Here is a 12789-nt window from a genome sequence, read left to right as displayed (position 1 = left end):
CAGCCACAATGGTGAAGTTTGCTGCAGTAGCCAGAGTTCCTCCCAAAGTCTCTTTTTTTTAAGGATCCCGAAAGTGAGTGATAGATGGAATAGCCTATCTGATTATTATTTTGTCTACCAATTAGGTCTAATTTCTGAAAAACCAATTTTTGTTCATTTATTTCCATTCTCCTTCTGTTTACCAGTCACAATCTTAATACAGTCCTTGAATTACCAGTAGGACTTTTTGTTTGTACTAACTCAGTCTTTCTGTCTTACTTTTGCACCTTTTTCAGTCAGCATTTGTTGTTGTAGATTATTATGACATTCCATGAACTTTCATTCACTTTTTACAGTTGCGCTCACAAGTAGGGTAAATTCATAGACCTAATTATCACAATAGTGGTGAAACTAATCAGCTCAGAGTCAGACTGCTTCTAAATCAAGGACCAATACCATCATACAACAGTACTAAGCTTGGTTATTTCTCAGAAAAAAATATTTAGGTGGACTGATGTCCATTATTATGAAAATGCGCTCAATAACCTTATTACTGTCAAAAAAATCATTCACATCAGAAGCACTAACAGTAGGCCTCTTAAGATTTGGCAGAGTGTCTCAAATAGGTTTACTTTAATTTCTTTTGTAACCAAGGAATTTACTGCATGTACTTGAAACACAAAAGGATATTGTTGTTTTAATATAATGACATGTTTGCTGTTGCTGAGACATCTGAAGTTCAAATTACAGGTAAGCAATAACAGCTGTGAAGACTCACTAGCACATTTATGTATCAATACTAATCATATTGAGGATTAAGGGGAACCGTTTTTTAATTCTAGAAACCTTTATTCAAATGCACCTTTGGTTATAAGTGAAATGATTTTGATAGTCTCAGTCAGATTAATCCAGGACTCTTGTCTATGCTGCAAAACAAACACATACATTAGCTAAACTAGTCATTAGCTTTAAAAGAAGCACAAATCCAGCATGGAAAAGGGTAGGGAAATTGAGGTGAATATTTGAAAATTTGTTTTGTTGATTCAAATAAGGTTCTTCCTCACCTCAGTTTTATTTAGTTTTCCCATTGGACTGGTAAGGCAGAGTTTACAATAACTTCCTTCTGCCTTCTGGTTTCACCAAAATTTTCAGGTACAACAAAATAATTTGCTTGTTCACAAAACAGTGAAACCTGGATGTACTGCTTGAATTTTAACCTTCCTAACTCTATGTTGGAGAAGTGAATGTAGTCAGCAATGTGACCAGCAACTGTGTAAAATGATGCCGTGCTATAATCCACACATCAGGGACAGTGGTACATCTGTTTTACAATAATAAAACATTTATTTACCCATTGTAAAATAAGGTAAAGCCCCACACAATGTTCTGGTCCAAAATCGTTCCTCGAGGCACAGGTCTCTGTGTTCCCTTCCCTTTGGCCGGTTTGCCTCTATGGCATTGATCCTCCTATCCCAGGATCCACACAGGAGAAGGAGGTGAAGACTAGATGCAGCCCTGTTGAATATAGATAGGCCAGGGAAAGCATATTATCTCACACCAATCCCACAGAGGAAATCTCCTTTAAGGAGTTCCCTGGGGAAGCCATTAGGGCCAGGTTGCCAGGAAGCAGGTGAGTTATGTTAAGAGCTGATGTAAAAAGCTGCAGAGAGAAATATATTTGCAGGTTCACAGCAACAACTTTTATTGGTCCTACAAAACCCAGGATTTTTGCTAAATATTCTTGAGCTCCATCTGTTGTCATATATAGTTATTAACTAACTATATAGTCTCTTCCTGCAACCGGAATGCTGGGGACCTATAATTTGTGCACAGATTCAGGGCTTCCTGGAACTCTGTAAAATTAGAGCAGTTTGTGGTTTGAAGGACTCTCAGGTTGGAGGAAACATTGAAATGTGTTAAAACACATTATACATTTGTTTTTCAAAATTATTCTCACTACACTTGCTAATATAAAAGAGTGGGCCTCATACTTTAAACCATGGCAGCAAGTTACCCCATGTCAGAGTCTGCTACATCTTTCCTGCTTGAGGCATATTTTTTGTTCTCAATGTTATCAGATAGTTAAAACAACATTATATAGACTTCTTTAAATTGTGTGCAAGTTGCGAAAATCATTTTACAGTAAGGACTCAACCTTGCAGCTCTCACATGAATTGTCTCATTAAAGTTAACTGATCACCTGAACTCATTACAACTACTCACCTGAATAACAGAGGCAGGCCATAATTTTGAGAATGACTAATGCATGTTTTTTGTTCAATTCAAACAGCTATTTATATTATTGAAAAAAATCTTTAGTGTGAATTAATGTTTCTGACATTTGTATTTGCACTTATCAGTTATTCTGAAAGTTTGCAGAGGCATGTTTACAAATAACAGTATTTTATTTATTCAGAATTCTTAAGAATCTGGATTCAGATTTGCCTAAACCTGCTCATTAGAAGATGACAGCTGTTTAATAACATTGCTCATGGTTACCAAATGACCCATCCTGCAATCATGAGTCACACTTTAAACAAAAACAGAAAAAAATACAGTTAGCATTTAGATTTATGCATACTGTCATATGTTGCTCAGTTTAATGGCTGAAGATCAGTCGTCTTCCCAAATAGCTTTTGACAAGAATATTATAGTCTCTGTACTTAAGTCTGGTCTTTGTGGATTCTTGGTTATGACATCATATTAACTGGGGGGGAGGAGGAAAGAAACTATGCTTTAAACTCCCCTTCCCCCCAAATCAGCAAAATAAATACCAGGAGCAATTGCCATTCTCTGAAGAATACAACAAAACCATAAAAAACAATGTTCTTCACTCCCCAAAAATACAATTAATCATCAAAACAAGTTTCTGTATTTAATAAACATGTATTTACTGAGCAAAAGAACTATCAAAACCGAGCACAATGCTTCCATCCAGGGTTTTCCTCTACTGAAGGTGAGAGTAACATATAAAGCCTAATGATTGGATACCATTTGGATGAAGAGATACCACTATATGAACATACTACTATAACCATTTCATAATGGTTTCTTTTATATTGATTAGGGATGTTTTAGATAATGAAACCTGAAAGATTATGTATTCAATTAATTTAATCTGTACTATATTTAATTAAATGCCCAAAGATATATTAAAACAATGCATTATGATACAGTTTTTAGTTACATGACCACATAGTATTTCCTCATTCTGTGGACAGGACAGACTGTACTCTGGGAGTGAATCAGGGTTGCATAGTGAATGGGGCTGTTGTCTGTACGGCCCATGCCTCATTTGTTGCAGAAGAATGGTGTGTGGTGAATGAGGAAAGGGAACTGAAGAGAAAGGAGAGTCTTGTTGTTAAGGCAGTTGCATGCCATTCCGGAGAACTGGATTCTATCTCTGGCTGTGTCACAGAGTTCCTATGTGGTGCTGAGCAAGTCACATACAATTTTTCACAGGTGAGCAGTGTGTGTTCCTCACTGCGTTCCCTGGGTACAGAGCTTGAGCCACCTGGGGTCTGATTGTAGATATGCAGTGTGTGCTCACAACTGCAAATGTCGTCATTGGGAGCTCTGCTGTGAACATACGTGAAGTGCTATTAAATGCCATGTACTCTGAAAAATCAGACCCTGGGCTTCTCAAGTTTTCAGACAGTTGATAATTTGATCATTTTTGTTTTAATCATTGTACATCAGTTCCCCGTGTGTCAAATGGGGATAATAATATCTCCTCAGAGTGGTATTGTGAGCATTAATGAATTTGTTTGTAAAGATCTCAATACTCTACTACAATGACAGCATCTAGAAAAGCCCATGAAGAAATTAATAATTCTGTAACCAGTACAGGATTTGAATGGTATGAAGTATCCAATTCATGGGTCCACACATTACATGATTGAATATAAAAAGAAAAGTCAACTGGTGCTCATTCAGTGAGCGCTGCCCTGTACACTGAATGTGTCCGAAGGTCTTGTGGAAAAAATAGTATGTGATCCTAGAAATCTGTTGGCCACGGAAAAATGCAGAATTTTCCTTTTTACTGCGAATCCTTAGTTTTTTCATTTTGAGGGAGTGAAAACCCAACAACAGTAGAACCCTGTTTATCCGAGCCCCCATTATCTGGGTCTCCACATTAACCGAACCAGGGCTGACAGACGAACTCCACCGCTCAACATAAAAGTATTTGGCATATGTAAGAAATACAAATTGCAGTTCTATTGATTATATTTTATTATAATGATTGATGGCACTGGTGGGCTTCAAACTTGCTTAAATATTTTAGATATATCAATAAAACATTGTGCTCAACTAATACCTATATAGTGGCTAGGGAAACTAAAATTCAGTGTTTCATTTTAAACATGGAAAAACATGGATTTTTATGGGGGGATTTTATCAGAGAATTTTGGGCTTTTTATCATGGAAAACTAGGATCCCTGGTGATCATGTAGCTAAAGACCATCATAATGCATACATACAAGGGAGCTGAATAAAGGTTGCAAAGACAACCTTCATTCTGGTATTTCCTAATTATTGAGTGCTTGACTTTGCAATCTTAACATTCTTTTAATGTTGGGGTTTTTATGTAATTTCCTATGATTTTTAAAAAACTTAAAAATTGAAAAAACAAAATTTCCATCATGTGGATCCATATTGACCCTGCATATTGGTCTTCAGCAGGGTTGGGATGCTTACATACAGCACAGTCCTACCAGCTATCCCTTGAGTTAACTGAGTAACTGGTAGCAGTAGAAGGCTGTTATCTTCTATGAGGACCCAGAAAAAGATGAAGACACACTTTGCTTGTGGGTTTTACAGCTGTTTACTGTGAATAGAATGTTGAGACTCAGAAATAATGGATTCAGTTCCAGGTTCTGTAGGGGAGTGTTTTCTAGTAGTTATAAACACTTGTTCCCCCAGCCTTTCCCTGTCCACTTCTACTCCTAATCCATTCCCCTGCTGCCAGATTCAGCTCCTGCTGATTTCAACTCCTGTCCCACCCTGCTGAACCATTTTAGCTGAAACTTTAAAAAACCCCAAACCATAAGGCAAATATCCAACATTTAATTTCTTATGCCCTTTGAAATCTAAGTTTATACTCTGTATAGTCTCCCAGTCATACCTATAAATTGTTCTTCAGTTTGCAGGACATTTTTCAGTCATTTTCTGGCCCAGGTCCATGCTTTGAGTTCCATGACGCTTATTCCCTCAAAGAGGTAAAGAGATATCCTTTTCAACAGCTGGCCTCTGTAGTGAGAAACATGCAAGTATTGCTGCTGGCAGTGGTTCTCAACTAGGGGTACGTAGAGGTTTTCCAGGGGGGTACATCAAGTCATCTAGATATTTGTCTAGTTTTACAGCAGGCTATATAAAAAACACTAGTAAAGTCAGTACAAACTAAAATTTCATACGGACAATGACTTGTTTATACTGCTCTACACTGAAATTTAATACAATGTTTATGTTCCAATTGATTTATTTTATAATTATATGGTAAAAATGAGAAAGCAAGCAATTTTTCAGGAGTAGTGTGCTGTGACACTTTTTTATTTTTGTCTGATTTTGTAAGCAAGTAGTTTTTAAGTGAGGTGATACTTGGGGTACACAAGACACATCAGACTTCTGAAAGGGGAACAGTAGTCTGGAAAAGTTGAGAGCCACTTAGGGTGACCAGTTCACCCAAGACAAATATCGGGACGCGGGGGGAGGGGTGACGCGGGGGGGGGGGCCGGGCGGGGGGGGCCAAAAAAAAACCCAAAACGCTTCCTCCGCAAGCGCTGGAGGGAGGCCGGGAGACGCAGGGGAAGCGCGGGGCCGGGGTGAGTGAGAGTCCGGGCTGGTCCCTTGCAGGCAGGACTCAGTTGGGTGGTAGGGCGAGGAGGGGGGCGGCCCGCGGGGCCAGGCAGCGGCTGTTCTCACCCCCGGCCAGCGGGACTCGGGAGCAGCCGCTGCTGCAGCTCCCACTGCCGCGGGGGAGGAAGCGGCCATGGCGCTCCGCGGCTGCGGCTCTGGCGCCCCCGAACCCCCCGAGCCGGGGCCTGCTGCAGGGACCCAGCAGCGCGCATGCTGCGCCCAGCCCCTGGCCAGCGTCTGGGCTGCTGCCCAGGTGGTGCTATCCTGCGGCAGCCCCGGAGTGGGGGCAGCAGGCCCCAGCCCCCCCGTCCCGCAGGGGAACGAACGGGGCTGGGCGGCCGATGCCTCCGCCCCGGGGCCGCCGCGGGATAGCACCAGCTGGGCAGCAGCCCAGACGCGACTGGCCAGGGGCTGGGCGCAGCGTACGCGCTGCTGGGTCCCTGCAGGCTGCAGCAGGCCCCGGCTCGGGGGGTTCGGAGGCGCCGCAGCCGCCAAGCGCCATGGCCGCTTCCTCCCCCGTGGCAGTGGGAGCTGCAGCAGCGGCTGCTCCCGAGTCCCGCTGCCCGGGGGGACAACAACAGCCGCCGCCTGGCCCCGCGGGTCGCCCCCCTCCTCTCCCTACCACCCAACTGAGTCCTGCCTGCTCGGGACCAGGCCGGACTCTTACTCAGCCCGGCCCCGCGCTTCCCCTGAGTCTCCTGGGCCTCCCTCCAGCGCTTGTGGAGGGAGGGGGAATGGTGAGCCCGGGAAGAGGCGGGGATTTGGGGAGGGAGCGAAGCCAATCGGGGGAGGAGGGGGCGGAGTCGGGGCGGGGGGGGGGGGCGCGAGCACTTCCGGGCTCTAGGCTCTGGGGCATTTCCTTGTTTGTCCAGTGTCCCGACCGCACGTCGGTCGGGACGCGGGACAAACAAGGAAATATCGGACAGTCCCGATAAAATCGGGATGTCTGGTCACCCTAGAGCCACTGGCTGCTGGATTCAGAGAGAAAGTGGGTGACTCCTCTTGACTGCATGCATGTCTCTGTGTATCATTGCTTTCTTGGTAAACAAGCCAAGCAGAAAAGGAAAGAATAGTAAGAGAAATTGGAAACATTTTTTCTTTATCTGCATAACAAAAGGTCCCATGTTTTTATCCCCTCATTCTGGGGTTCAGTGTCCCACCTCTCAGAGACTTAAGATGTTTGCTACAAGTACACTGCATAACTGGTTTTGATTGTTTTTCTTGTCAGTATTAATTGCCCAATTCAATATAGCTCATCACTTACAGGAAGGGCCTTAGGCCAAAACCTTGTGCTGGGATTATTATCTTCTCTTAACATCAGTAAATAAATGTTTTACTATTATAGAATGCTATTTTGATGGTTTTACTTCTATTAAGACTGAGTTAATTAAATGCTGGGAGTTGCTTGGATTAAAAAAAAATTGGCTAGCAAAACTATTGAACTATAATGTATATGCCAAGATAAGTTAACTTCCTTCATAACAATAAAGGGTCTGATTTTTTTTTTTTTTTAAGGATGCTGAACACCTGCAACTCCCATTGATTTCAACTGGATTTGTTGGTGCGCAGCACATCTGCAAAGCAGGCCCTAAACAAGTCCATTTCATTTACTGAAATATGAGTTTTGGAGCTTTGATATCCTGGGCTCAGGTCACCACAGCTGGAACAGAAAGGAGCAATTGTTATCCGTGGCTCCAGAAAGGCCCTTGTTTCTCCAAGAGAGTTATCGTTGAGGAAGGGCAGGCATGTTTCACACTACTTGTCTCTTGTGGGGTTCTGCTAGTTTAAGTTATCATTTGGATTCCTTAGTAGCTGAGGATGCGCTGAATTGGAACATCCATGGCCACCCCAGACACGTCCCTGCCTGGAACTGCACAGCCCCCCTCCATCCCAGCAGGAGTTGTGTGTGCCTTGTGCTGCTGGAACCCTTCCTTTGAGCTGACTTTCCACCAATGAGAGGGATGAGATGAAACACATCCAATTTCTCAGAGCTGAGGGAGTTTGTAATACTTCTTATTACTGTACAGTAAATTAGAAAAAATAGGCAAAATAGGTCAATTCATCAGTACCACTGTACAGGATCTCTGAAGAATGGGGTTTTAGAGCATAAAATCCATTTCTACTTTAGATTAAATGTGAAAATGAGTACAGATATTTGTGCACATCACAAAACTACCATACCATTTGTCATAGCAAAATCTGATGCTTATTTAAAGTCGTAGATGACACTAGGGCTAAATTGCTCATGAGGGAAAGCGCTACTTATGCAAGTAGTCAGTAGCACTACCTACATAAGTATGTACCACTCCAGTGAGTAGAGATTTACAGGATTAGCTCATGACTTATGATGTCTTCTCAGAAGACCATACATGCCCACCCATAGGATCTTTCAGGACTCAGAAATGGGGCTAGAGCCAAGTATAGTATGAGCATGTCCTATCTGCCTGTCACTTCCATGGGCACTAAACTCATACAATTTATTAGAAAACTCCCTAAAATGTCCAGCCTTTCATTTGACTCTTCAGAGATGGAAATTTATTCAGTGACACACTAAAATGTTTTATAAAGCTAAAATATATGATGGGCTGCCTTGGAGTCCACCCATGGAGAAGAATATTCAAGCATCTATGTTAATATAGTGCAGCTGCATTCGTCTTAATGCCATGTTCATTTTAATTTGTTTTGCAGAATTCCTGCATATTGTGTGACTTAGATGTGGTGGATCTAAATGAAAGTAAGAAAAAGAGAACTTGCTGCCAGTTGTGAAATGCCACCTGCACTTCTGTCTTACTTCAGGAAATGTTAACTATTTCATAGGAATACACAAAGGTGTTAAAACAAATTTGATTATTTAGGCAATTTCTTTAAGTTAGAGAAATCTTGCTGCTGTAAGTATTGACATTTATAATGCCACAGTACTGTATATACATGAATGTTCTATTTCCTAGTTTTTAAAGTGAAGTTAAATCAATTATTTGCATTTAGGACCTCTATGACCAGCACAGTGGGACTATTCATATATGCCAGTGTTTGCAGGAATGGGACCTAAATGTACAATCCTTCTCTTGTTGAAGTTAATAACTGCCTTAATTTTTTTTCTTTGTCTGTCTCTTCACATAGTGAACCCTACAACAAAGGCCCCTCACACATACAACCCTCTGATCTAAATGACCAATTTAAAATATTCCCAAAGGTTCCAATACAGCCTGAATTAAGTTTAAATTAGAGACATTATCAATTAAATTAGAGACTGTAACTGAGATTCTGCTGGGTCCTTGGGTGGTCACTTCCCAAAACTATCCAGAAAAGTAGGTTGTGTTCTTTTTTGGGAGGGCGGAGGAGGGATTGGTTGTTTGGGGTTTCTCCCCTCCCGCCCCCCCAGTGTAAAGAGTTTGTATTGTTTTGTAATACCAGTGCAAAACAAGGTGTAACAGGACCAAAAGAGAAAAGAAAAACTTATCTAATGTACATACATTATACAGACAGACTTTAGAATGAAGAAAAAAACAGAAGTTCATAAACACGTGTCTTTACACTAATGTAATGTTACACACCGTGTGTAGAACACCAAATCAATTATCATTATTTACTGGACTCCTGATGCTAAGAAAAAGACTTCATTGTGTTACACATGGATGTATGCATCCTCTTAATTTGTACATCAGAACAATGGAATGTTTCCAGTGGTCAATAGATAGCTGATAAGAAGTTTTATAGTTTTGTAAAATAATTGTAATAGCATATTTTCAGTATGTTTAAGCTTTCTAATGTTCTTATCAATTTATTCCTTTATACTAGGTGATCTAAGTATTAATAAAAGCATATTCAGTTTTTGTGGCCTTTTAATCTATACACTATCACTTTCTCCCAGTATAAAAACATTGAAAATCTGATTCCTGCTCTAACTAGAACCCATTTTTGTACTGGTATTATAGCACCGACTTCAGTGGAGTAACTCCTGATGTATACAAGTATAATAAGTAAGAACAGAATCAGATCCTGTGTGTTTATTTTAATTAAGAACAAACACTTCTCACACACACAAATCAAATAAAGAATATTAAGCTGAGGGAGTGAAGTTGATATATTCTGATTTGGTTAATTATAATGATTTTTGGCATGGGAGTTATGTATCCCCAGTTGATTATTAATTTAATTGGTTCTACCGTGTCTTTATGAATGAATGAATATATTGTCAAATTCTGCTGTCAGTTACAGCAGTAAAAATCCAGAGTAATTCAGTTGATTTGTTGTTCTGGGTTATCACTGGTCTAAGTGAGAACAGAATTTGGACAAGAAACTGTAAACAAAGAAATGGGGCCAAAATCTGCTCTGGTTACACCAACGAGCAGTGGATCTGCACAGGTGTAACTGAGGGCCAAATTTGGTCCATATCAAACACAGGTAACATTTCTATATCTTAATCAAGATTTAGAACATGGGTACTTTTTTTTTTACTGGTTACTCCAGATCATTTTATCCTCTGTTAAAAGAGGGTGACAGTCACTGTCCACATGAGGGAGACACAATTCTTTCCTTAGTTCCCCAGTACACAGTAGGAATCTCCCCAGTGCATCATCCCTTTTAGATCGTGCAGTCTCCTCCACCTGGGATACTGGCCAGCTCAACACCATGGTATGGAAGGGGTGTGAATTCTTCCTGCTCCTTCGGGGTGATTTTTTTCACCTGCTGGTGATAAGACGCAGTCCCTCCTCTGAGGTAAGTACTGTTGCAGCTCTGGTAAAGCTCCCCCTGCTGGACACTCACTAGGCTGCTCTATTTGGATCCCACCATTATGGATCCTTGTGTTTTTTATGCTTCGCTTGGTCTGAGAAGGATGCAACGTGGTTTCTTTGGCCTCTCTGTTAGAAAAGGGACTTTGAGGTCCAGCTGTCCTAGGTGCCCAGGACTAGTGCTGTTCCCCCCAAGACACCCCCGTAGCTTAAGCACATTTGTTCCCAGAGCTCCAACCTGTGAATACTTTGGTTTACAGTTTACCTCTCCAGGCACATGATAATTGAAGCACATAACGCATAGACTTTGGAAAGGTTTCTAACACAATAGCTCTTTACTTTAGATAGCACAAGAGAAAAGTAATTTGTCTGGACAAAACAATAAAACAGATGTATGCGTTTTTCTACCACAGTTTCCTCACCACAGTTGAACGTTGTTTGGGATTTGGAGAGAGTTCTCTGGGATGTCCAGGATCATCCTTCCTGTACATGGCTTCTCCTTGCATCATGGAGTCAGTCATTCTCACTCACTATGCTATCGCTTCCCACCCCCTCTAGCCAGCCCAACTTCTTTAGGAAGGAAAAAGACCCCCTTTACTACAAAACTGGACTCCTTTGTTCCTTTCTTTTGTCTCAAGCCTCATTAGTCTTTTTAAAGTCCTGCTCTGTCACTTTTTTCTCCTGCTTGGGGATTTTCCATTGTCCACTCCCCTCCCAGATGAACTTGACTGAACAGGTTTCCAGCTCAGACATCCTCTTTAGCATATCTATTGTTCATCCAGAGTCCAGATGTTAAGGTTAATGACTTCTTTTGTTCTATTGCTTCTTCTTGATAGGATGGGTGATACCTGTTAGGGACCCTGTCAGCCCAGAGTTGCCTCACTACACATTGAAGCATTCAATGATACAGCAATTACAAATTCTGTTTAATTTTATGGAAGTTGTAGCTAAACTGATTCCCCTGATCATCACAGATACTATGATTGTTTCAGGACCATGTACAAAGAAATGATGTACCAAGGGAAGAAGGCTCCCATACTCAAGTCTTCCAACTCCAACACCCATCCAAAGACCAGGGACAATTCAACCCTCTTTATTGGGCACACTTTATTCTTAGCACTGTTATTAGATATGACAAGACAAAAAGGAAGACATGGTCCTGCTGGGAGGAGTTTGTCATCTAAACAAAAATCATAGAACTAGCACAAGAATCATTGAATGACTCAAAGGATGATATTTTGGAGTATATATTTGCTTTTAAATTATGTTTTCCTTCAGAGATTGGGTGAGTGACAGTATCATTGATGCAAATTAGCATTGGTGGGGTTTGTGGAAGAAATTAGTTTTAAGGAGGGATTTGAATGGAGAAGGGGGTGTCAGACACTGCCTTAGGTTGTTCAAAGCGTAAAGGACAACATGGAAGAAGGCAAAAACCTGACCAATCAGGTTCTCCATGTAATTTAGTAAAGCCTATGAAGGTTTCGGGATCATCAACGTTAGGTTATATTACAATGATTAGTTCAGATACATTTGTGTTTACTTTCAGGATTAAAAATCTGCTCTGATTATCTGAAATTGACTCAGAGAATGTTACTGCCAGTGCTTTATAGAAGAGTATGGCTACCCCTCTAGATGTGAATGACAAGCAGCAAGACACTTCTTCTACCCAGTCATGTTCTACATTAACAGTCCTATCTGTGGTCATGTGTGTCTCCAGCAAAAGCACTACATCTGCCTTTGCTCTCTTTAATAATGAGTACGCTTGTTTTCTTTTAATTGGAGCGTTGAGTCTCTTTACATTCCAGGAAATAAAATTGAAATTCATGACCAACATTTTTCTCATATGTGATCTTACAAATGAGGGGAATGGAATATTTGTGTCATTTGCTCTATTGCATCCCACCCTGCTCCCCTCATGCAATCCCGTGAGAGTGGAGACACAGATTTTGAATTACCTTGCCAGATGCTCGCCACTTGTCAGATTGCTACCAAATAAGGTAGGTGCAGGAGACTTGGGGGAAGGCATCAACATTAGATGCAGCCACCTAGTGAGGCTTGCTGTAAATCCGTCATATAATTTTTCTGACTATGAAGATCAGGAGAGAGGAAAGGGGAAGAAAGATGGGTTGGGCAAGATAATGGGAACGGGACACACAAGAGAACCAAATAGAATATAACAAAAAGGAAAAAAACAAAATAATTTACAGGAATGTATGAACAT

The 12789-nt window shown here is 41.2% G+C and overlaps 1 protein-coding gene across 1 annotated transcript in view; it reads left to right on the top strand.

Annotated features, from left to right (window-relative positions):
- Positions 1 to 9154, top strand: part of LOC117871813 (ras-related protein Rab-10-like) — a 46747-nt gene extending 37593 nt beyond the window's left edge. Inside the window, exon 6 of the mRNA XM_034759570.1 lies at positions 8524 to 9154. Within this exon, the coding sequence (XP_034615461.1) occupies positions 8524 to 8601 (78 nt within the window). The 3' untranslated portion in view covers positions 8602 to 9154. The remainder of the gene's footprint in view (positions 1 to 8523) is intronic.
- The last annotated feature ends 3635 nt before the right edge of the window (positions 9155 to 12789 follow it).

The sequence above is a fragment of the Trachemys scripta genome, chromosome 2, assembly GCF_013100865.1.
Source record: "Trachemys scripta elegans isolate TJP31775 chromosome 2, CAS_Tse_1.0, whole genome shotgun sequence".
Taxonomy (NCBI): Eukaryota; Metazoa; Chordata; order Testudines; family Emydidae; genus Trachemys; species Trachemys scripta.
Note: the sequence above shows the minus strand (reverse complement) of the source record. Positions and strands in the feature narration are given on the sequence as shown.